Below are 25,374 nucleotides of genomic sequence, written 5' to 3'. Positions count from 1 at the left end.
GCACTGCTGCCTCACGGCGCCGAGGTCCCAGGTTTGATCTCGGCTCTGGGTCACTGTCCGTGTGGAGTTTGCACATTCTCCCTGTGTTTGCGTGGGTTTCGCCCCCACAATCCAAAGATGTGCAAGGTGGGTGGATTGGCCAAGCTGAATTGCCCCTTAATTGGAAAAAAATGAATTGGATACTCTAAATTTATAAACAAAAAAAAACAAAAAAAGGATAACCAGGAATAGGCAATGAACATAAGTGAGAACAAATTGAAAAGGTGTAAAGTTGCCTCTTTCTGTCGGGTACATGGTCCATGTTGCCCTGTGAACACTCGGACAGAAAAACATTAAAAAAAAACTAAATTTAGAGTACCCAATTAGTTTTTTCCAATTAAGGAGCAATTTAGCATGGCCGATCCACCTATCCTGCACATATTAGTGTTGTGGGGGTGAGACCCACGTAGACACAGAGAAAACATGCAAACTCCACACACAGACAGTGACCCGGAGCTGGGATTGAACCCGGGTCCTCTGTGTAGCGAGGCAGCAGTGCTAACCACTGTGCCACCGTGCTGTCCTAAAAAACCACTTTTATTGGAAAACAGTCACCCTAGTCAGTCACTATCCATTGCGAGAGGTAGTGCCATTACAACAATTAACTTCAACGAATGAATAATCTTGATTTGAAACGTAGTAAATCCTTCTGTAAAGATGCACTTTCACAGTCTTCATTAATGAACACAATAGGTATTTGTTAATTAGTATTGTACTGCAGCCACATGGCTGTAGCTCACTCCCGAAATGCCTCTGTCTAGGAGCTTCTCTCACCAGGGGGTGATTCCACATCCTGAATGCCGATTGGTCACACAGGCCATGTGACCCTTACTCTGCTGTGTTTCCCCAAAAAGGACACTCACCATACCTTCCTTTTGTCAGACTCGACAGGGATTAAAAATGGCTCCAGAGCATGATATCAATTTAGGTCTTGTGTCTAGGGAGAAGGAAGTGTAGAGAGGCCTCCATGAGGTGAATAAAATACTCAATATTACTGATGAAGAAAACCCAGAAAGGTATTACCAAGTGAACCTGTCTACTTCACTGATATCCTTTAGGGAAGGAAATCTGTCGTCCTTATTTGGTCTGGCCTACTTGTGACTCCAGACCCACAGCAATGTGGTTGACTCTTTACTGTCCCTTCAAAAGGTAATTAGGGATGGGTAAAACATGCTGGCACAACCTGCGACACCCACTTCCCATAAACAAGTTTTAAAAATACCAGAAGGTGAAGATTTAAATGAGAGAAAAGTAAATTTGAAGCAGCAATTAGGAAGAGCTCCTTGACTCGGGGATAAGTGTTTGGAACAATCTTCAAGGCAGATCATAGAAACAAAGATGGGGCTCAAGACTCTGCTTGATAGGAGGCTGAGTTACCCAGAACATAGAGTTTTGAGGGGCCAAATCATTTTATCCTGTCCTTGGCTGTTCACTGGTGGGTTGTCCCTGTGAATGAGACCGGAGATCAAGCCTGTTCAGCCCAGGCCTCGGGTATCCCAACAGACAGCTTCCTATTTTCCAGTCTTAGAGGTCAGATTGAAGTTCACATTTGAAGGGAAGACTGATTGCAAGTCAGCAGACCATTGGCACGTCAATGATTGGAACTGTTTTTCTATTACAATTGCTTTGTGCTGGTCGAGGTTTGAAAGTTCTTATTTTGGGAATGTGTTTACGTGCTGTTATTGAAGGCAGTTTATTCTGTCTATGCCCAGGTTTTGCTGAAAGGAGATATGAGGATGAGCATTATTAGTCAGGATTATTCACCATGTGGTTATATAATGATGACCATGCGTGAAAGTGAAATATTATAACACAATCACTGCAGCTTTTTCAAGTGGCATGGTGGCATAGTGGTTAGCAATGCTGCCTCACAGCACCATGGATCAGGTTTCAATTCCCGCCTTGGGTGACTGTGGACTTTGCACATTCCCCCGTCTCTGCATGGGTTTCCTCTGGGTGCTCCAGTTTCCTTCCACAGTCCAAAGATGTGCAAGTTAGGTGGATTGGCCATGATAACATTGCGCCTTAGTTTCCAAAGATGGAGACCGGTTAGGTGACGTTACGGGCATAGGACGAGGGAGTGGGTCTGGGTAAGGTGCTCTTTCGGAGAGTCAGTGCAGACTCGATGGGCCGAATGGCCTCCTGTGGGGATTCCATGAAGTGACCATCTTTGCTTCCTGGGAAGTGATATGATTGATGCATACAATACTGACAGATCTCTTCTAACACTGCTCATGATTGATTTGGGGAATTTGCTGCTTTATGACAATAAGCGTCTTAACATACTGACTCATCAATCCGGTAAAGAATTCAGGAGAAACAATTTTCACCACCAGGAAGCAAAAAAAAATAAACCTGCAAAACGTAGAAATGAAGAGTAGCAGTAAAACCTGTCCGAGCTGGACTTGTGTGCCTTAAAATGGAACCCCAGTGTTAATGGTATCACTGATTTCTACTGAGATCTGAACTCTTTGAACTGGTTTATCCTTCAGGGCAGAATGTGTAATTCGCTAACACGCAGCTTAGTTGAGGTGAAAAGCGAGGATGCATTTAAGGGGAAGCGAGATGGGTGCAACAGTAGAGAGGAATGGAAGGAAAAGTGGGGTTAGATGAAAAGGGGTGGAAGGAGACATCATCACAAACCAGTTGGGGCGTCAAATAGCCTCTTTCTGTTCTGTAAAACCTATATCAGCAATAAAGTGTGATAAAAGTGTTGTGGGAAATAACAACAGCCCAGGTTGTGCACAGTATTTGCAAGTCATTCCGTATAATCCTAACTCACCTTCCATGGCCTAATGGAATTCCATGATTAATGTTTTAGCGGTGTTTAATGTAACCATCTAAAGTGGCAAGAGCAATTCCATACCACAGCATCACCAGTGGCTGGAGGACTGAATAGCAGGCATGTGTTTTCAATGAGGCTTGGAAACTTTACCACTTTGATTTTGCGTGTGTGTGTATATAGAGAGGGAGAGGGAGATAGCTTTTCTTAGAAACAAAGTCAGGGCCAATGATATGAGGCAAAAGTCCTCGTTGTCTCTGGTTGCCTTCTGTTGATATGCCAAGTAATGCTAAGACAGAACAAACTGCTCAAAGCCTTCTGAATCCTTGACAGTAATCCTTCCTTGGATATCCAATTCTGTCTGTACAAACTATCTGAATCCCTTGATAAGGCCACTGACTGGTAATCGCTCCCAGATATGCATTATTTTCTGTGCAATTAAAAAAAAGCAAAGTCTTTGAGTTGCTTAATGAGTTTTCCATGTTTTTTGTCTGTCTCCAAAAAAAACCCCAATTCTCTGCAGGTGACAGATGGCTCTGTGGTTGCCTTGGTGCCCAAACAAACAACAGCATACAACGCTGCCAATAATTCGACTGTTTCACGAACCTCTGCCAGCAAATACGGTGAGTTCACCCCCCACCCCGCCACTACCACCTTTCTCATTCACAGGACAGTCCTTTGCACTCCTATTATCTTCCTCTGCACTTTCATTTCATCCTTGGTGTGACTCAGTGAAGCAAATCTTTACGAAATAATTTGGCGCCATGGTAATTCTGGAGCTGGGAGAGCAGATGTGGGCAGCCGAATGCTGATTAACACATGCAATCACGCAGCATTTATAGCACAGAAACAGGCCATTCATTCCAACTGGTCCATGCCACTCCTGATGTGCCCCACACACTTCCTCCCACTCCACGTCATCTCTCCCCACCAGTGTCCCTACCAGTGTCAATTCCTTCTTACCTCATTAACTTTTCAAGCTGCCCCTTGAAGGCTTTTTCACTTTCCCTCTGATATGCTTCCTCTTTTTCCTGGAGAGAGTGACTGTTGCTGACGGAATGGCACAGGTAGCCTTCCCATACCTTGCTCAAGCACCAGCAAAAGATTAGACTGTGAGAGTTTAAAAGCTGTTCCCCATCCTGCTCTGGTTCGAAGTGCGCCAACATGAAATTTGCAGCAACAGAAACATAGGAGTCTCGCATATAGTACATAGAACATACAGTGCAGAAGGAGGCCATTCGGCCCATCGAGTCTGCATAGGGATGAAGGAGTCCAGACGGGGATCAGGAGCTGGATTCCTGGACAGTGATCAGGAGTTTTGAATAGCATCAGTAGCAAATGGATTACACTCCTAAGACCATTAACATTGCCCCCACCATTGGCATCGCTAAAGTCAACTTTACTCAGCTCAGAGCTGGATTAAACTTGGGAAATTCATGGTGCTCGTGCTACACTGCATGTAGGCCCGAAAGAAAGGTATCCTCCCGTGTTCTGCTCCCACTGTGATCAATTATCTTCACCCTGGAAAAGTTTGGGCCATTTACAGACCTCAAGCTTACAAGGATCACGAAAAGTACGCCATAAATGCAGGCCTGTCTGTCTTTCTTTCTCACAGAAACCATGATCCGGTATACAGGTAGTCCGGACAGCCTGCGCTCTCGCACTCCAATGATCACTCCGGACCTGGAGACTGGAGTCAAGATCTGGCATCTGGTGAAGAACCATGAACACGGAGACCAAAAGGAGGGTGATCGAGGCAGCAAGATGGTATCAGAGATCTACCTGACCCGGCTACTTGCTACAAAGGTAACGTTAATGCCTGGAAAGTTGGGATTGATGTGAATCGCATGTGTCCACCTGATTCGTCGATCCCTGCTCCGTGTTGCGAGATTCACCTCCCAAAATCGATCCTTCTGTTATAGTTTGATTTGGCATGAGTGTTGGCAGAACGTAGAGCTTCCAGCTCTGACTCTTACTTTCCTGTGTCTGATGATTAAGGTAGCGTGGCCATTAATGATATAATCACTCAGTCAGTGAAAAGAAAATAACAGGGCAGCACGGTAGCACAAGTGGATAGCACTGTGGCTTCACAGCGCCAGGGTCCCAGGATGATTCCCCACACTCTGTGCGGAGTCTGCACGTTCTCCCCGTGTCTGTTGGGTTTCCTCCCACAGTCCAAAGATGTGCAGGTTAGGTGGATTGGCCATGCTAAATTGCCCTTAAGTGTCCAAAACGGTTAGAAGGGGTTAATGGGTTACGGGAATAGGGTGGAAGTGAGGGTGTAAGTGGGTGGGTGTAAGTGGGTAGGTGCAGACTTGATGGGCCGAATGGCTTCCTTCTGCACTATGTTCTACATCAATTTAATTCACAAGGCTCACTCTGCAATCCATCTTCTCCTCCTTTCCATCCCTTTCTTTGAGAGCTTGTCGGTCTGTGCTCAGCAAAAAACATTAAATGCAGGATTTGATGGCCATTCAATGTTTCCTGACTGATGCTCACCTCTTGCTATTTCAGCCCAGCCTTTGGTGCCACCACCTCTCTCCACCACAGCCCAGAATCCTGCCTGTGTTTCCAGCCATTGGCCTTCCTCCATTTCACTTCTGGCCCTGGTTCCCTCCCCGTCAACCGTGGCCCTCTCCATTCCAAACCCAGTTTTAGATTGGACTGCCCCTTCACAACTGGCAGTGTTCCTAGCTCTAGACACTGACATGTCTTCCACTTCCCCGATAGCCTCAGATTCCATTCCTGCTTTGTTTAGCCCCTGTCGATTCCGGAGAGATAAAGTTGGACTTCTTTATTCTTTCATGGGATGTGGCTGTCGTTGGCAATGTGAACATTTTTTGCCCTTTGCAGATTACCCTTGAACTGACGGAGTGGTTTGCTAGACCATTTAAATCAGAGGGCAGTCGAGATTCAACCACATTGCCATGGGTCTGCGTTCACATGTAGGCCAGGCCAGGTGAGAATGGCGGATTTCCTTCTCTGAACGACATTAGTGAACGACTTAGCCTGAACCTCTGGATTATTAGTCCAGCGGCATTACCACTATGTCACCTAGAATCACACAGTACAGAAGAGGCCTTTGGCCCATCTAGCCTGCACCGGCAAAAAAACCCTACTCTAATCCAGACTAATCCCACTTCCCAGCTCTTATAGACCTTTGGCAGTCTCCTCTCCCTCAGATCTTCCCTTCTTCTCGACCAACCTTGCCTCCTCTCTCCTCCCACACATCCCAGACACAATTATTACAGTCCAACCCTCTCCCCTCTGCTTTAATCCTGTGCCTCCAGCCATCCTCCCCTTTATGGGGCCAACCATCCATCCCCCTTCCAGCCTCCGACCAACCCTTTTTTGTGCCACCATGAGAGAGAGGAGCGATGGGCGGAATTATATGGGAAACAAACAGACTGACAGGGCACGAAAAACAATCACAAGGGGAAATAAATGGTTGCAATTAAATCCAGTTTTTAAATTTATGAGCGTGTTGATAGAGAACACCTATTTGTCTGGGGAATCAGCGAGGAGTCGTCAATTTAACCTGTCTCAGAAAGACAAATCTTTCCTTTTAAATTGAAAATTGAATCAATACTTGGATGAGGGGAAAGCACAGATTAGGGAGGGAGAGCAAGGCAGTGGGATTAGTTTTGGATAACTCCGGCACATGGACTGAATGATCTCCAAACCACCGCTCCTCTAGGTACAGAGAAAAACATCCTTTCCTCTTTGCCTGTTGGCAATGTCACAGAGATCTCGCAGCAAATCCTGAAATGAATTATTTTCCTACGAACAACCATCCAGTGAAAAGGGAATCTGGGAATTATGTCTTGAAAACAGGCACCTTCCAAAAGCAAATCAAAATGTCTTTCTGCCGTCGCGTTTGAAAGCTTCTCTTTAAGCAGATGCTATACAGGACATCTGATAAACTATTCCAGTCCGTGTGTGAACACTTTTTTAATATTGGGTGAGTGGGTGGTGTTGGATGCACATTCATCTTCTCAAGGAGAGAGGCAGGTGTGTTAAGTACCTTGCGTTAAATGAAGCATTGCGATTTGAACTGGGGAGCAGGAGAGCTGCCCAGTTGATTTTTGTGACGCTCCATCTATTTTGCTTACCAGTTAATGAAGAAGTGAAGGTTCCTTCTGTTCACCATTTGCGACAAAATTCCAAACGGCCGTGCCAAGCGGCGCACGGAGGAAATCTTCCCCTTCCAATGCGAATGTCCACGGGGATGTGGAGCACCACTGCAGTGTGCTGCAGACTCGACGCAAGACGAGGGGAGAAATGAGACCCCCCCCCCCCCCCCCCCCCCCGCTACTTTACTGGGCACTTGGCCTCTGGTCACGGTCACCGCTACCCCATTGTACAAGGGGGCATGCGCATGGCTGTGCGGAAGGAAGACCACTCCAGGCGGCTGCAGTCCATCTCCTGGTGGATTAGGCCAGAATTGCTGCCTCTCAGGAGATTGGATAGTTAATCGGTCCATTGGAAATCACCATGGCGGCAGCTGTCAAAGTGCAAGACATGTAATCATAATTCATAACATAGCTATTGGGCAATTAAAATAAAAACGAAGTAGAAAATAATTGCACATTTATGAACATTTTAATACACCAAAACTTAGAATAAATTGAAAAATGCAGATCTCCTTAATTTGCGGCACAGTTTACAGAATGGATGAGACATGACCCCCAAGAAAGCAGAAAGGTAGAAAATATCCTTCAACACATTTTCTTCTAAAACGCAGCCCCCACCCTGCCGTTGAATTCCATGCTGGGACATTGGCCCAAAACGCCTGGGGCTGGAGTCTCCGCCGGCGGGATGCTCCGTTTTGCCGGCAGCACGGGGGCTTTCCAACGGCGTGGGGCTGCCCCACAATGGGAAAACCCATTGATCCGCCGGGGTAACGGAGAATCCCGCCGGCGGGATGAGACAGAAATGTGGGGCGGAGAATCCAGCCCCTGGTTTCCAGGGGGTTTGTAACTGGGACGTATCTCAGAAGACGAGGTGGGACACCCCTGCAAATTCCCCCTGCTCGGGAATTGCTTGGGAAGCTTGAACTTCTGATGGGCAATTACTGCACTGGGAACAGTCTGAAACTCCAGTTTAAATCAGGGGCTTTAGACGGTTCTCACTCTGAGCAGAGCAGTTACTCAGCAAGTGATTAAAACCGCAGCAAACTCCTGGGTAACTATACAAGGGGCTCCTCCGACCCTCGCACCCCCACAACTATTCTCCCAACCCCCTGGATACCCACCTGACCCATGCCCCTCCCATGCACGCCAGGGCCCACATCTAACACTCTGGCTGATTACCCGAGACTGTCCTGACCCCATTCCGCCCGCCCCCCCCTACCCACAAACTGGGCCACCACACCTTGGCTGCCTGACTTCCCCATCCCCCCGCCCCTCCCAACCACGACAACACCACCTACTTATCTTCTCATAATAAAAGCAAAATACTGCGAATGTTGGATGTCTGAAATAAAAATAGCGCGTGCTGGATAAACTCAGCAGGGTTGGTAGCGTTTGTGGCGAGAGAAACAGTGTTATCATTTCAAGTCCATATAACCCTTCCACAGAGCTGAAGAGGGAGAGAAATGTGATGAATTATATAACTGGAGAGGGGGGTGGGGCAGAATGGAAGGTCAGGATAGGTTGGAGCTAAGGAGAAATTGACAACGATGTCACTGACATAAGACAAAGGGGGGGTGAATGGTCATATTAAGGACTAAAGAAGGTTCTAATAGTGGCAAGATGATAAGATAGCGGAATGCGTTAATAGTCTTATTTATGTACTTGCCGTCTCCCGATTTCTCAAAGTGGCTGGGACCTTTAAACGTACGGTTTACGGTAACTAGTGCTGTAAGAAGGGAAATGGCTTCAATCCTCCAACACTGCTGCCCTGCACTGGGAGGAGTCCAGGGCTGCTGCCTTGCACATTTGTCACCAGGCCCGGGTTGGAAGTCCTTGCAGAATGTGCAACTCCAGCTCAGGTAACCAAGATGGGGCAGAGTGGCGATTCGACTGTGATTGCCACTCCACGGAGGCTCCGGCCTACATTATCACCGGCACCGGCCAACCCAATACCACATCCACATTGCCTTTCAATATGTGCGAGTCCAGACAGCCAGGGTCTACGGCCTATTCTTTCATTGAGCAATCACAGCCGGTATGTGCCACACATATACATTCTCACGGACACCCACACACTCCCCTCTCTCGTGCACATAATCCTTCTAACATGCATATAGTCTCAACTCATACACTCGCACCCACAAATGCATCTTTACACTCACAGGCGAACCTACAAACTCACAAGTACACACAGTCTCACCCAAGGAAGTTGGTTGAAGAAGGGTTTGAGTGGGTAGAATGAACCGCAAAAAGACAGAGTTAAAATAACAGAATGGGCAAAATGCGGGAGAGAAATCGATACACAGAGCGGCGATGCTGGGGGTAGTGATAGACGCAAATGGAGAAAGGCAAAGACCAAGAGAGGAAGGTGCAGAGAGAGATGGAAAGAGGGGGAGAGGCAGACGGCCCAGAGAAAGTTAGAGATTGAAGCCGGCAAAGAATGTTCAGAAAGAAAACACAAGCTGTATCGGTGGCTGCAGGAGCTCCTGGATTGAGCCTCTGATGCCAGGGGGCATGGGGTGGCTGCTGGTGTTGGTGAAACCCTCACCTGTTTTGGTAGTTTTTGGCACTTTCAGCCGTAGTCCCATTCACAGTGTGGCTCTGGTGTCCAAATGTGACGTCAAGCCGCTTCCTACCACTGTTCCTGTTTTGTACCTGAACTGCTAAAGGTTGCCGATTAACTGGACTGTGATGAGGACCTTTACAGGCGGACTATATTTTGCTGCAGTTTCTGCAAAATTCCGCAAACAGTAACATAGGTGGCTAAACCTGTTCCACAATTTGTAAATTCACATACAGGCCCTCTAGCATTGGGGGTGTGAATGGATTAAAAGCTGTCGGCCAAGCCTGAGCAAAGACTTGCTTCAATGTTTTCAGACTTCGTTTTGAGGTCAGTGAACAGGCATCCAATCGTATCATCCTATTAATAGAGTTGAAGTATCTTCCCTGATTACAGCAATTACGTCTATGATTGGGACATTAGTTTAATTGCCCATATAAAGCCATTAACTTTAACCTGCCAATGTAAATCCTCTTGACCTGTGTTTGTGCCCACTGCGCCTCATCCCAGTTCAGTGCAGCTCCGCGATCACAGAAGCAGCGCACTTGGAAATACAATATCGCTATTCAAGATTCTATTATGAGAGAACAGGAGTGTGAGATTAGGTGCTGGCTCAGGCAATTGTTTTTTTTGCGACATTTATGTCAGTTTGGTTCAGTTGACGGCCCCCTCGCTTCCGTCGTCACATGATTGCAGATCCGTAACAGGACTGCCAACAGCAGCCTGCATTCGTATGGTGCCTATACTGTTATAAAATCCTCCTGAGGCACGTTACAGGAGTATATTCAGACTATAAATTAACACCGCGTCAGAGGAGATAGTACCAGGACAGGTGACCAAGGAGACCATAAAGTCTCAGGCAAGTGACCACTCAGAAGCGATGGCTGTCGGAAAGTTTCAATTTGTTCTCCTTACTATTTACACCTCCTCCTCCCCGAAGGGTCTCCTGCGGTCCAGCCCACACCCGGGTCAGGGTATTTATGTCCCAGCAGTCCTAGGAAAGGGGGGGTATACCCACCCCCTCTCATCTGGGTAAATTGTACTTGGGCGAGGCCTCCGGGACTCTGAGGTTGCAAATCCCTGGGCCTCCGGTAGGGTTATAACATACAAATTAGGCGCAGGAGTCGGCCACTCGGCCCCTCGAGCCTGCTCCGCCTTTCAATAACATCACGGCTGATCTGATTGTAACCTCAACCCCACATTTTCGCCTCCCCTCCAACACCTTACATCCCCTTGCTTGTCCAGAGTTTACCTACCCCTGCGTAAAATATATTCGAAGACTCGCTTTTCACTTCCTTTTGAGGAAGAGAGAATTCCACAGCCTCACGACCCTCAGAGAAAATAATCCAGCCAACCAGAAAAAGACCCACTTATACCAACTCTCTCTTTCCTGTTAGCTAATCTTCAGTCTGTGACAATATCTTACTCCTTCACCATGAGCTTATATTTTTTGCAGTAGCCTTTGTTGTGGCATCTTATCAAATGCCTTTTGGAAATCTATGTACAGTACATTCACTAGTTCCCCTTCATCAACAGCACATGTGACTCCATCAAAGAATTACAATAAGTTGGTTAAACATGATTTCCCTTTCACAAAACCATGGTGACTCTGTCTGATTGCCTTGTATTTTTCCAAGTGTCATGTTATAACATCTTTAATAATAGCTTCTAGCATTTTCCCTAGGACAGATGTTAGGCTCACTGGCTTCTAGTTTCCTGCTTTCTGTCTGGCCCTTTTCGAATAAAGGAGTTACCTTTGCTGTTTCCAATCTAATGGAACCTTGCTCAAATCGAGGAAATTTTGGAAAATTCAATCCAACGTGTTAACTAGCTCAGTAGCCACTTCTTTTAAGAGCCCTAATCCATCAGGACCTGGGGAGTTTTCAGCCCAACAATTTGCTCAGAATAATTTTTCTGGTGATTGTAATTTTCTCAAGTTCCCCCCTCCCTTCGATTTCCTGCTTTACTTCTTTAATGTTACTTGTATCCTCTACAGTAAAGGCCGATGCAAAATAGCTGTACAATTCATCTGCCAACTCCTTATTATCCCATTATTAGTTCCCCAGACTCACTTTTTATAGGACCAACTTTCATTTTGTTATCTCTTTTCTTTTCAAATATCTGGGGACATTCTTACTATCCATCTTTATTTTTCTAGCTAGCTTTCTCTCGTACTCTAATTTTTCCTTCCTTATCAATCTTTTGGTTCTCTTCTGCTGTTTTTTATATTCTGTCCAATCTTCTGACCTGCCACTCATCTTTGAGAAATTATGGGCGGGATTCTCTGATCCTGAGGCTAAGTGTTGAAGCCGTCATAAACGCCTTCGCGTTTCTTGACGGCGTCAACATGCCCTCAGGAGCAGCGATTCTGACCCCTACAGGGGGCCAGCGGACCGGCGCGATCGCGTGCATGCTCGTTGGCTCCCTCCTCCGCGCCAGCCCCAACGCAACACGGTGTAGGGCTACAGGAGCCGGCCCCCAGCCCGAGAGGCCAGCCCGCCAATCGGTAGGTCCTGATCGCAGGCCAGGCCACAGCGGAGGCCCCCCCCCCCCCAGAATCGGACCCCGACTCTTCCCCCCCCCCCCTCCCCCACTAGGCCGCCGCCAGATGGATACACGCCGAGGTCCCGCCGGGTAAGACCTCATGTGGACGGCGCCGGCGGGACTTGGATTTTTTTTACGGCCGCTCAGCCCATCTGGGAGGAGAATCGCCGGGGGGGGGGGGGGGGAGGGGGGGAGGGGGGAGGGGGGCGCATAGAGCGGCCCCCGACCGGCGCCGGAACCAATGGCGCTGATTCACTGCTCTCCGGCTAATCGCCGGGCTAGGTGCGAATCGTGCGACGCCCCCCCGACGCTGGTCCGCCGATTCTCCGGAGAGCGGCCTGGGCTGAGAAAATCCCACCCTATATGTTTTTTCTTGAAGTTTGATACTATCTGTTTTTTAGTTAACCATGACTGGTGGGTCCTCCGCTTGGAATTTATTTCTCGTTGGAATGCATTTATTGTGTATATTCTGAAATATCCTGTTAAACGTCCATCGCTGCATCCTGATTGACCTATGGGGTAGAATTCTCCATCGGCAGGATTCTCCGCTCTGCCGGTAGTGCACCCACCTCCGTAGGTTTCCCGGCGGTGGGAAGTGGCCACAATGGGAATTTCCATTGTCAGGTGGCCGGACGTATAATCCTGCAGACCGTGAGGACTCGCCACCGAGGAACACACAGCAAGCGGACCTGAGAATCCCTAAGGGCACATTCACCATGAGGTCTTTAATTAATGCTATCTCATTGCACCCTACCAGGTCTAGTATAGCCTGCAGCCTCATTGGTACCAGAATGTACCGTCCACAAAACTATCCCTAAAAACATTCCATGAATTACTCGTCTAGGCTACCTTTGCCCATCTGATTTTCCCCGTATTAATGCAGATAAAAATCTCCCATTATTATCACTGTGCCTTTCTGACAAGCTCCCATTAGTTTTTCCTTTATACCCCGCCCTACCATGCAGTTACTGTTAGGGGGGCCTGTACACCACTCCCAAAAGTGACTTCTTGCCTTTATCAAATCTCATCTCCACCCAAACCGTTTCAACATCGTTGCTTCGTGACCTTAGGTCTTCCCTCATTCATGTACTAATGCCATCATTACTTTTTTTTTCCAATTAAGGGGCAATTTAGCGTGGCCAATCCACCCACCCTGCACAGCTTTGGGCTGTAGGGGTGAGACCTACGCAGACATGAGGCGAATGCGCAAACTCCACACAGACAGTGACCTGGGGCCGGGAACGAAACCAGGTCCGCAGTGCCGTGAGGCAGCAGTGCTAACTACTGTGCCACCGTGCCGCCCACTGCCATCATTAAATACCAGAGCCGTCCCTTCACCATTTCCTCGCTTCCTGTCCTTCCTGAAAGTCACGAACCCTTCAATATTCAGGTCCCAATCTATAATCCTCCTGCAGGCAGGTCTTAAGGAATATCTCAAAGAAGAAGAGAAAGAAGTGGAAAGGTTTAGGGAGGGAATTCCATAGCTTACAGCCCGGATTGTTAAAGGCACAGCTAGCAGTGGTGGACCAAAGGAAATGGGACGGCACTATAGGTCGGCCTTGGTGGAACACCGAGTCCTCGGAGATGTCATGTGCGCAGCTGGCTTGTTGTACCGCGTGGTCCCTTTAAGATTGCTGTGAAGCCACGTGTACGCACGTCTTCAAGCAATTGCTGCTTGTGCGAAGCCTGTTTCCTCCATGTGTTACATTCTAGATGGATCCACGGCCACACATTCGTGCAACCTAGAAGGAACATTGGCTATTTACAGGCGGTGCGATGGCACTGTGATTAAAAAGTGCTTATTTGTGTGAAACCTATTTTCGGTTTTAGTAGACAAAATATTAAGGAGTATTTTTAGCACTTTTAAAAAAAAAAAAAGAAAAGCATGTTCTGGAACATTGCTTGATGACATTGGTTCATTTGCATTCGGTGTTCTGCAAATAAGTTTGAGCGGAAGCTCAGAAAAAAAGATGCTTTTTGAATCGAATAAAGCTTTGGGCCCCAGAGCGGAAACTCTACTCACTCCAGTGTCCATCAGGGAAAGGAGGCTGCCATCGTTATCCATTCTGGCTTACAGCTGATTCCACGCCACACCACCTGGTGGTTTCCCAATTGGGAGACCGGCTTTTCACTTATTTAACAATTGCTTTAGCTGTTCACGAGCTCTCAGCCTCATCGAGTCATCATCCCCCACATTCTTGAAACAGGCATTTGTCTTTTTAAAAAAACTTCGAAAGACAGTCACTCCAAATGAGACCATGTGGGCCGTCGGAGGGGGCGGCACGGTGGCACAGTGGTTAGCACTGCTGCCTCACGGCATCGACGACCCGGGATCGATCCCGGCCCCGGTCAGTGTCCGTGTGGAGTTTGCACATTCTCCCCGTGTCTGTGTGGGTCTCAGCCCCACAACCCAAAGATGTGCAGGGTAGGTGGTTCGGCTGAGCTAAATTGCCCCCTAATTGGAAATTTTTGGGCCGGCAGTATTACAAGCCCTGGAGGATGTGTAAATTTGACTCAGTCTCACAGTCTTTGTTGGGGAGCTGGATCACTATCTGTCGAGAAGGCGGGGTGTGGGGAATCACAGAGCTATCAAAACTGATGCTTGATTTCCTTTTTAGAAGCTGCCAGAAAGGGAAGTACCTGCACCCAAAAGTAAAAGTGGAGCATTTGTCAGGGAGCCCATGACAGATTAATCAAACATGGATTCTGGGAGCAGTAGACTAGATTGGCTAAATGATTTACCATCGACCTCAACTTTCTTTTCTTCTTCAAAAAAATGTGAATATGTTTTGCATATTTTATGTTCGGGTTCCAAACTGTAAATAGCTTAAACGATGAGGACCATTGATTGTATTATTCCAAACAATATGGCCCCTTTCACAGCCCAGAACACTGCCTCTGTGTTCTGCTCCACCTGCTGACCTTGTCCTTCTAGGTAGTCTCCTGGACCTGAAGATTCTATTTAAGGAACTTTGGTGAGTTACTGCAGTACATCTGGAAGGTGCTACTCAATAAAGGCACTCTTAACACATCAGTGAGCAATGCAGATTGCTCAACATGCAGATCCCTGCCGGGAACTTTCAAAGTTTCCCCTCAATCAAAAGCGAGTATTTTTTCTATGTTCCATAAACCTTAATACAGATATATTGGAAGAGCGTTCAAGAATACACCGCACTCTTGCATTTCCACCTTAAGTACAGAAATTCTTAATGCTAGGGAATGACTTTGTCCAGCGAGCACAGTATTCACCTTTCTCAGAACCTTCTTTGAATTCTGAAAAGGAGTCCTATTCAACTGGAAACGTTAACTTTGTTTCCCTGTCCACAGGTGCTACCAGGCCTGTCGAGTTTTTCCGACGCGTTCTGTTTTCATTTCAGATTTTACAGCATTTTGCTTTCATTGTAATTCACCACGTTTGGCCTTTGGCTGCAGTAAGTAAGAATGACTTGTTTACGCATGTAACTTATACATTGAGCCCATCAGTGCCGATTACAAGCTGCAATTTTTTACACAAAATTGATTCCTCTTGGCATGTTTAATGTCCTGAAATTTGTAAGCAAGCGTCACCTCATTTTCGTAACTGGCATAACATTTTTATTCCAAAATAAACCTGAGGTAACGCAGTGCTTGTGGCCTATCGAACAGATGAAGCCTGGCAGAGTTTCATTAATACTGTTGCCGCCCTGAGCAGCTGCCAGATTCAGAGAGCGCACTTTTTTTTTTTGTCTCCGGCTCACCCCCCCCCCCCCTTCCCTTTTCCTGTTGTATGCTGAGATAAGCTGTCACCAGTCCCAGACACGCTAGAAATATTGTGATTGTCAGCTAACACGATTCTTTCACGGTGTCTGCGTGGAATGAGAATTTGCTGCCTTTGAGGAGCCAAACTATTCATCTTTATCAGTGCACCAGGCGTTCAACTTCGAGCATTAACCCCGTAGTGAACTTGCATGTCGTTAGCCAGTAATTTCACTTCATTAGGACCCTCCGGGCCTGCTTGAAAGGGCTATATTTTTTTCTCCAAAGAATTAATATTTAATTAAACCAATTTGAGGGCGTAATCATGTGCTTATCAAGGTAAAGGAATAGCACACTTTTACACATCGGACCGAGATCAAATACGCCTCATCAGTGTAAAGCTCCCTCGAGCAAGAAGAAAGGAGTCTTGGGCTGAATTTACAGCCCCCCCCATGGGCAGAATGCTGGGTTGGGGTGGGTGAGGGGGGGTATAATTGCAGCGGTGACATGCTTGCTTGTCCAGCCCTGTGGGTATTTTGCCAGCAGTGTGGGAAGAAGCATCGGGTGGGTGGCTTCCTCCTCTATAAGCCAGTTGGCCACGTAAGGAGTCCCCCCCCACCTCCCCCCTCCCCCGGCTGTCACTGGGGTTTTACCTGTGGCGGGGGAGGCCGGTGCCATGTTGTGAGGCTCCGAGTGAAACCAACCAGTGGTGTGGCTTGGTTGGGTCATGGGGGAGGTGCTCGCTGAACACCCTGTACCCTGGAGGCCCCACTATGGTCCCCTGCCCTGTATTGCCCCTCTTCCCCCACCCTGTCGATCGCAATCCCAAACCCACTTCGCTGGGGCCTGCCAGCTCGGATGGGACCTTGACCTTAGCTGGAAGCCCGAGTTCATGGCGTCTCTTCTTTGGGACTGCATGTAAACCCGGCAGTTCTTTGCTCGACCGGCAGCTATCGGAAGTGGGACCTCCTCTCTGTGGGACCTCCTTTCTGATCCTCTCTAAGCCCATACCATGCCAATCAAAGGCCTGATTGCCATATAATGACTACAAGACAAGCCGGCCAAGAGCAGGCATGCTTGCCACTGACTTTAATGTCAGGAAACCGCCCCACACCTCCCCATATAAAATTTAAGCCTCTCGTTTATATCGTTCCTTTCACTACTTCAAGATGTCCTAAAGTGCTTGACAGCCAATGTGGTATCTTTGAAATGGAGTCATAGTTGTCACGTAGGAAAGGTGTGAGCCAATGCACAAACAAAGCACACAGCAATGCGGTAACCTCTTCTGAAATGGTAATTAATGCTGAACCAATTGTCCATTTTAGACCTGCGATTGACCGATGTGGCACAGTGACTCGTGCTGCTGCCTCACAGCACCAGAAACTCGGGTTCAATTCCGGCCTCGGGTAACTGTGTGTGGAGTTTGCACATTCTCCCCGTGTCTGTGTGGGTTTTCTCCGGGTGTTCCTGTTTCCTCCCATCGTCCAAAGATATGCAGGTGTTGGGTGGATTGGCCATGCTAATTGCCCCTTGGTGTTCAAAGATGTGCAGGTTAGGCAGGGTCACGCGGATAGGGCTGGGGAATGGGCCTCGGTGGGGTCTTTCAGAGCACCAGTGCAGAGTCGATGGGCCGAATGGCCTCCTTCTGCACTGTAGGGATTCTAGGAATTCTAAGATAGTTCTGATGAAGAGTCATATTGGATTTGAACCGTTAACTCTTTCTCTCTCCACAGATGCTACCAGACCCGCTGAGTTGATCCAGCATTTCCTGTTTTTATTTCAGATTTCCAGCAACCACAGTATTATGCTTTTCTGCCTTTGAAAGATTTTTGTTATCCAACGGCATGAAAGGATATGGATCAATGGCAGCTGTGTAGAATTAGGTCACAGATCAGCCGGGATTGCATTGCATGGCAGAGCAGGCTTGTGGGGCTGAATGGCCTCCTCCTGCTGCAATGCTCTTACGCTTTGCATTCACCTGAGAATGTGGAATAGCATTGGGAATCTCCCCTGGAGTTCTTGTACGTGGAAGGAACTTCCAACCTTAACAAGGCCATGGCCATATGTATTGGGCAACCCGTCTGCGTTCAATACTCTAGCACGCTCCCGGCAGAGTAACAGCAGGGTGGACCAGAAGGAGATGTGGACTTTCAGCCTGAAATGTTCTTTTAAAAAGTGTAAAGGGATTGCCAGTGTGTCAGTGCTCCAAAGGACTTCACCATCGGACAAACACCATGTTCAAGTCTTCCATCACTCTGTAAGCTCTGGCAGTTTCCACCACCACCAGTAGTGAAGGCTGTGGACAATATCACCCTGATCTAGTTGGTTATCCTCACTTAGTTTCCTTTCTCTTTACCCGTCTACAGGGAACCCTGCAGAAGTTTGTGGATGACCTCTTTGAGACCATTTTCAGCACGGCTCACCGAGGGAGCGCACTGCCTCTCGCCATCAAGTACATGTTCGACTTTCTGGATGAACAGGCGGACAAACACCAGATCCATGACCCTCACGTCAGACACACTTGGAAGAGTAACTGGTGAGTACAGAGAGTGAGAGGGCGCGGGGTGGGCTGAGGGAGTCAATGACTGAGCCATGCCAGCATGTGCCAATGGATGGAATTCATGCCACTTGAAAACCTGGTGGTGTTGAGCAAGATTTTCAATGTTGAGATGCTGCCTTGAAGCCAAGATCTATACAGCAATGGGAGCCCGTCATCTTGTAAGTCAATGGTTTGCACTGTGGTGGTGAACTCTGTGTTCAGCATTGCCTGGTGTGACACAGAAGGCCCAGTCTGACATTGCAGTCTGCGCTGCATTAGCAACAGTGGAAGGCCGTGGGCTGGGAAAGTGCAGTGTATAATTCACTGGCGTTTGTTTTCTATATGACCTGTTCTCGAGCAGCTGAGCGTTGTATTTCTGCTTGCTTTTTCTGTTGTTTGTGGGAGAGGGTTCCAAACCTCTACCACCCTTTGAGTGAAGAAGTGCTTCCCAACATCTCTCCTGAATGGTCCAGCCCTAATTTTTAGACTATGCCCCCTAGTTTTAGAATCTCCAACCAGTGGAAATAGTCTATCTTTACCTACCCTGTCTTTCTCTGTTAATATCTCAAATACTTCAATCAGATCACTCCTTAACCTTCTAAATTCTTGCGAAAACAGGCCTAGTTTGTGAAAACTCTCCTCATGGGCGAAATTCTCCGTTATCGGCAGAAAGTCCGCCGATCGGCGCAAAAAACGGCGCAAATCCGACTTGCGTCACGTCGGAAAAATGGGTCGATAGTTTCCGGCCCGAAATGGGCTAGCAGCGACGTAACGGGATCCGCGCTTGCGCAGAGGTTCACGCCGTGCAGCGTCATACGCGCTGCACGGCGTGACGGCTCATAAGGCCGCGCTGCTCCCCCCCCACCCGACCGGAACACCCGACCGCAACACCCGACTGGATGGCTGGCCATCGCTCAGCCCCGAGGTTCGAGTCACGCGATGTGGAGGTGCTCCTGGACGCGATGGAGCAAAGGAGGGACGCCCTGTATCCCGGGCATGGCCGCAGAGTTGCCCCACGCCACAGCCGGCGTCTATGGTGGGAAGTGGCAGAGGCCGTCACCGCTGTGGCCCTGACACCACGGACAGGCACCCAGTGCCCCAAGAAGGTGAACAACCTCGTCAGAGCAGGTAGGGTGAGCCTCCCCCCCCCCCCTGCCCAATATCCATATCCCCCCTCTCCCATATCCCCCATATCCCCCTCCCCCATATCCCCCTCCCCCATATCCCCCCTCCCCCATATCCCCCCTCCCCCATATCCCCCCTCCCCCATATCCCCCCTCCCCCATATCCCCCCTCCCCCATATCCCCCCTCCCCCATATCCCCCCTCCCCCATATCCCCTCCCCATAACCCCCCTCCCCATAACCCCCCTCCCCATAACCCCCCTCCCCCATAACCCCCCTCCCCCATATCCCCCCCTCCCCATATCCCCCCCTCCCCCATATCCCCCCCTCCCCCATATCCCCCCCTCCCCCATATCCCCCCTCCCCATATCCCCCCTCCCCCATATCCCCCCTCCCCATCCCCCTCCCCATATCTCCCATATCCCCCCTTCCCCATATCCCCCCTCCCCCATATCCCCCCTCCCCCATATCCCCCCTCCCCCATATCCCCCCCTCCCCATACCCCCCACCCCCATATCCCCCCTCCCCCATATCCCCCCTCCCCCATATCCCCAAGTGAATCCAGCCCTAACCTTAACCTCTGCAATGCACGCGCAACCGATGGCGTGCATTCATATACCTGCCTAACACTGTTGCCTTTTACCCCTGCCCCCCCCCCCCCACAGGAGAAGCGCGCACACAACAATAGGGAGCATGTGAGGACTGGAGGAGGGCCCGCTGATGAGAGGCCACTGACCGTACACGAGGAAAGGGCCCTGGAACTGGCTGGCGGACCTGAGGACCGGGAGGTTGCTGATGCAGAGGTCGGGGGCGTACTAGCAAGTGAGCCACCGACAGCCCGTCCCCATATCCCCCCTCCCCTATATCCCCCTCCCCCGTATCACCTGATCACTGCCTGATGCCTAACCATGCATGCTTCATTGTGTATCGCAGGACCAAACGTCCAGGCACCCATCCCCGCAGATGCAGACCGCCCGCAGGATGCCCCTCGGAGACCACAGGAGACGGAGAGACCCGCACCCTCCAGCGTGCGACGCCCGCAGGATGCCCCTCTGAGACCACAGGAGACGGAGAGACCCGCACCCTCCAGCATGCGACGCCCGCAGGATGCCCCTCGCACACCACGGGAGACGGAGAGACCTGGAGCAACAGGGGGACGACACCCCCGTCACGTGCGGGAGCGACCACCCAGCGACGAGGGGGGCAGGCACAGGCCCCCGTCACATCCGACCCAGGACACCACTACCCAGGACACCACTACCCAGGACACCACTACCCAGGACACCACTATCCAGGACACCACTATCCAGGACACCACTATCCAGGACACCACTACCCAGGACACCCCTACCCGGGACAGCACTACCCAGGAAGACGAAATACCGGACAGTGACTCAGAGTGGATGGGTGGAGATGAACCCCCACCCCAAAGTGCCATGGACTCAGAGTGGGACGAAGAGCACGACACAACGCCACTGCTGTCACCAACACCCTCCACCATCGCAGAAACACTCACCACGGTTGGGCACTTTAGTGATGAGGCGTCTGGTACACTCACTGGTGCGCACAACACAGCCGTCCCGGTACAGCAGGTGGAGGTAGGAGCAGCAGAGGGACCGGGCGGTCGGAGGGCAGCCCAGCCCAAGCGAACATCTGCCGCCCACATGGATCCCGGGTTCCTGCAGTTACCACACCCACACATAGATCCGATGCAACCACCGACCCGGAGACGAGCAAAGAGGGTGACGGGCGGCTTGCGGCGGCTGCGGTCGCAGGTGGAGGAGTCCACCCGCGTCCAGGAGCTGGGACTGGTGCCGGTCATGCGTGCCACCCAGGCCGACACCGCACGGGTGGCGTCCGCGGTGGAGGCAATGGGTGCGACGGTGTCAGACATGGGGAACGGTTTGCGAGGCCTGGGGCCTTCCGTGCAGGCGGCGTCTGTGACCCAGGAAGTGGCTGCCCTCTCACAGGAGGCCATGAGCCAGTGCCAGCGCCAGATGGCAGAGGCGCTCAACGCCATAGCCCAGTCTCTGCAGGCCATGGCCCAGTCTCTGCAGGCCATGGCCCAGTCTCTGCAGGCCATGGCCCAGTCTCTGCAGGCCATGGCCCAGTCTCTGCAGGCCATGGCCCAGTCTCAGCAGGCCATGGCCCAGTCTCAGCAGGCCATGGCCCAGTCTCTGCAGGCCATCGCTGAGGGCATCGGCGCCAGTGGCCATGTGCGAGCCGGCGTCGCACTGTCACAGACAGGGTTTGCCAACCCCCTGGGCTCCATGGCTGCAAACCTGCAGACCCCTGTCGATACCAGCACGGGCCTCCAGGACTGGCAGCGCCAGATGTCGGGGGCGCGTCGGATGGCCAGTCCGTTCGCATCCCCCACCCATGTAGAGGCCTGGGGGCCATCGGGCACCCCGAGGGAGGAGGAGGTGGTGTGGTCCGTCCCGGCTCCCTCTGTAGGGGAGGTCCCGGTACACTGCGACACCTCGGACTCCCCCCCCCCCCCCCCTTCCGTCCCAGGTGCATCGGGTGGGCAACGGGCAGGACAGGCTGGCAGCTCGCCATCCCAGTCGCCCGGGCCGCAGCCTGGCACATCTAGGCCAGGACGCCCCAGGAAACGGCCGCCAAAGGGATCCAGTGTCAGAGGGCAGGAATCACAGGCGTCCACCTCCAGTTCTGCTGTACCGTCTGGGGAACCACGTAGACGTAGTCAAAGGGCCCGTAAGGCCAAACAATTAGACACTGAGTAAGTTGGCACGAGTGCAGGGCACAGATGAGTTTTAGGAGCTAGGGCACATGCATGAACTCCTTTGGTTATTAAAGTCAATGTTACACCTACCGAAGCTGCCTTTGTGCTCTGTCCAAAGTGTACGGGGGTGTCATGTACGTTGAGCGCAAGTGTGTGTGTGAGGGGTGGTCTTACCTCAGCCCCAGGTGAGTCTGCCCCCTTCCCCCTGGGCCGCCATCAACATCCCCCGGGCAGAGGACGGGACCGTGCGCTGCAGTGTCACAGCCGCATGCAGGGATGGTCCGGGTGGATGGTGGTACTGTGGCCATGGGTCAGACATAGTCCAACGATGTAGAGCCAGGAGCTCATCGCAGGGCGGGTTGTCATCATCCTCCATGGCCTGCGATAGACACGCGTCCACCCGCAACTGCGTGAGCCTGGCCCGTTGTGCCGCAGGTGGATCGGCAATGGGGGGGGGGGGGGGGTGGTGTGCATGCGGGTGGGGTTGGGGAGGTGGGTGAGGGTGCTGGGTGGGTGGATGGGTGGGGGGTGTGGGTGGTCGGCTGTTGCCATGGTGTGCGGTCTGTGGCCATACTACCCGATTCCCATGCCCATCTAGTCAGTGAAGCGGGCGTCTATCAGCCTGTCCCGTGCCCGCTGGGCCAGCCGGTAACGGTGGACAGCCACCCGCCTGTGTCTACCCCGTCTGCCTTGACCATTGCCCCCATCCCCCTCATCTGGGGAGGACTGGGCCTCTTCCTGCTGCTCCTCCACTCCGCCCTCCTCTGCCTGCGGCACATCGCCCCTCTGCTGGGCTATGTTGTACAGGAGGCAGCACACAATGATGCGGCCGACCCTATCTGACCGATACTGGAGGGCGCCCCCAGAGAGGTCCAGGCACCTGAAACGCATCTTCAGCACGCCAAAGCACCTCTCGATCACTCCCCTTGTCGCTACATGGGCATCATTGTAGCGGTTCTCCGCCTCATTGAGTGGCCTCCGTATAGGCGTCATCAGCCACGATTGCAATGGGTAGCCCCTGTCGCCCAGCAACCAGCCCCTCAGCCGGGGATGGCGTCCCTCGTACATGCCGGGGATGGATGACCACGACAACACGAATGAGTCGTGTACACTGCCTGGGTGACGGGCGCAGACGTGCAGGATCATCATGCGGTGGTCGCAGACCACCTGTACGTTCATCGAATAGGTCCCCTTCCTATTAGTGAACACGGCCCTGTTATCTGCAGGTGGCCGCACGGCGACATGCATCCCATCGATCGCGCCCTGGACCATGGGGAACCCAGCCACGGCAGAGAAGCCCACGGCCCGGGCATCTTGGCTGGCCCGGTCCACGGGGAAGCGGATGTAGCGGTGCGCCATGGCATATAGGGCATCTGTCACTGCCCGGATGCACCGGTGCACCGATGTCTGCGATATGCCGGACAGGTCCCCACTCGGTGCCTGGAATGACCCCGTTGCAAAAAAATTCAGGGCCACCGTAACCTTGACGGACATGGGGAGAGGGTGTCCCCCGCCAGTGCCACGCGGTGACAGGTGTGCCAGCAGGTGGCAGATGTGTGCCACGGTTTCCCGGCTCATCCGGAGTCTCCTCCTGCATTCCCGGTCCGTGAGGTCCTGGTATGACTGCCGGGGCCGGTACACACGGGGCGCCCTCGGGTGCCTCCATTGCCGTGGGACCGCGACGTCCTCCTCCCCCTCCTCGTCCTGTCGGTCAGGTGTCCCTCCAGCCTGCGCCGCCTCTCTGGCACGCTCCTCCTCCTCATCCAGGGCAACATAGACATGAGCGGCTGCCACCACGGCGGCCAACATCGCTGGATGATCTGAAAACATGACGGCCTGGTGGGGGGAAGGGGAACGACGACATGTCATCATTGCCCATATCCCCTCCTCCCCCCAGCCAGGTGGCATGGACCGCATGGGTCCAACTGTCGGAGGCTGGCACCTGGCCAGGTGGACCAACTCACTTGCCCTCCCATCCCCCTCCTCGGCACGGACCCCCCCCCCCCGAACCTCCACCCCAGCACGGACCCCCCCCCCCAACCTCCACCACAGCACGGACCCCCCCCCCCAACCTCCACCACAGCACGGACCCCCCCCCAACCTCACCCCGGCACGGCACGGACCCCCCCCCCAACCTCCACCCCGGCACGGACCCCGCAACCCCCAACCTCCACCCCAGCAAGGACACCCCCCCAACCTCCACCCCGGCACGGCACGTACCCCCCCCAACCTCCACCCTGGCACGGCACGGACCCCCCCCCCAACCTCCACCCCGGCACGGACCCCCCCCAACCTCACCCCGGCACGGCACGGACCCCCCCCCCCCCGACCTCCACCCCGGCACGGACCCCCCCCCCCAACCTCCACCCCAGCACGGACCCCCCCCAACCTCCACCCCAGCACGGACCCCCCCCCCAACCTCACCCCGGCACGGCACGGATCCCCCCCCAATCTCCACCCCGGCACGGACCCCCCCCCCCAACCTCCACCCCAGCACGGACCCCCCCCCAACCTCCACCCCAGCACGGACCCCCCCCAACCTCCACCCCGGCACTGACCACCCCCCCCCAACCTCCACCCCGGCACGGACCCCCCCCCCAACCTCCACCCCAGCACGGACCCCCCCCCCCCCCCCAACCTCACCCGCACGGCACGGACCCCCCCCCCAACGTCCACCCCGGCACGGACCCCCCCCAACCTCCACCCCAGCACGGACCCCCCCCCCAACCTCCACCCCGGCACGGACCCCCCCCAACCTCACCCCGGCACGGACCCCCACCCCAACCTCCACCCCAGCACGGACCCCCCCCAACCTCCACCCCGGCACGGAACCCCCCCAACCTCCACCCCAGCACAGACCCCCCCCCCCAACCTCCACCCCAGCACGGACCCCCCCCCCAACCTCCACCCCGTCACGGACCCCCCATCTCCCTACCCGGCACGGGCCCCCCCCCAACCTCCACCCCGGCACGGACCCCCCCCCAACCTCCACCCCGGCACGGACCCCCCCCTCCATCCCCCTCCCCGGCACGGACCCCCTCCCGGCACTCCCCCGGAGCCCAGCCTACTCTAACCACCACCCCCCCACCCCCGCCGCACACACACACAACCCGAGACACACCTCTCCTCACGCATTCAGACTGCGGCCACGCCATTGCCTGCCCAGAGCCAACCCC

General features: G+C 52.4%; 1 protein-coding gene across 4 annotated transcripts in view; it reads left to right on the top strand.

Annotated features, from left to right (window-relative positions):
- The window catches only part of plxna4 (plexin A4), a 776,634-nt gene that overhangs the window by 730,502 nt on the left and 20,758 nt on the right, over positions 1 to 25,374 (top strand). For all 4 annotated transcript variants that reach the window (XM_072471113.1, XM_072471112.1, XM_072471111.1 and 1 more), the window contains exons 27-29: positions 3,345 to 3,444; positions 4,437 to 4,627; positions 18,160 to 18,329. In XM_072471113.1, coding sequence (XP_072327214.1) covers positions 3,345 to 3,444; positions 4,437 to 4,627; positions 18,160 to 18,329 — 461 coding nt within the window. The remainder of the gene's footprint in view (positions 1 to 3,344; positions 3,445 to 4,436; positions 4,628 to 18,159; positions 18,330 to 25,374) is intronic.

The sequence above is a fragment of the Scyliorhinus torazame genome, chromosome 13 (genome assembly GCF_047496885.1).
Source record: "Scyliorhinus torazame isolate Kashiwa2021f chromosome 13, sScyTor2.1, whole genome shotgun sequence".
NCBI lineage: Eukaryota > Metazoa > Chordata > Chondrichthyes > Carcharhiniformes > Scyliorhinidae > Scyliorhinus > Scyliorhinus torazame.
This window is presented reverse-complemented; position numbering and strand designations above follow the sequence as displayed.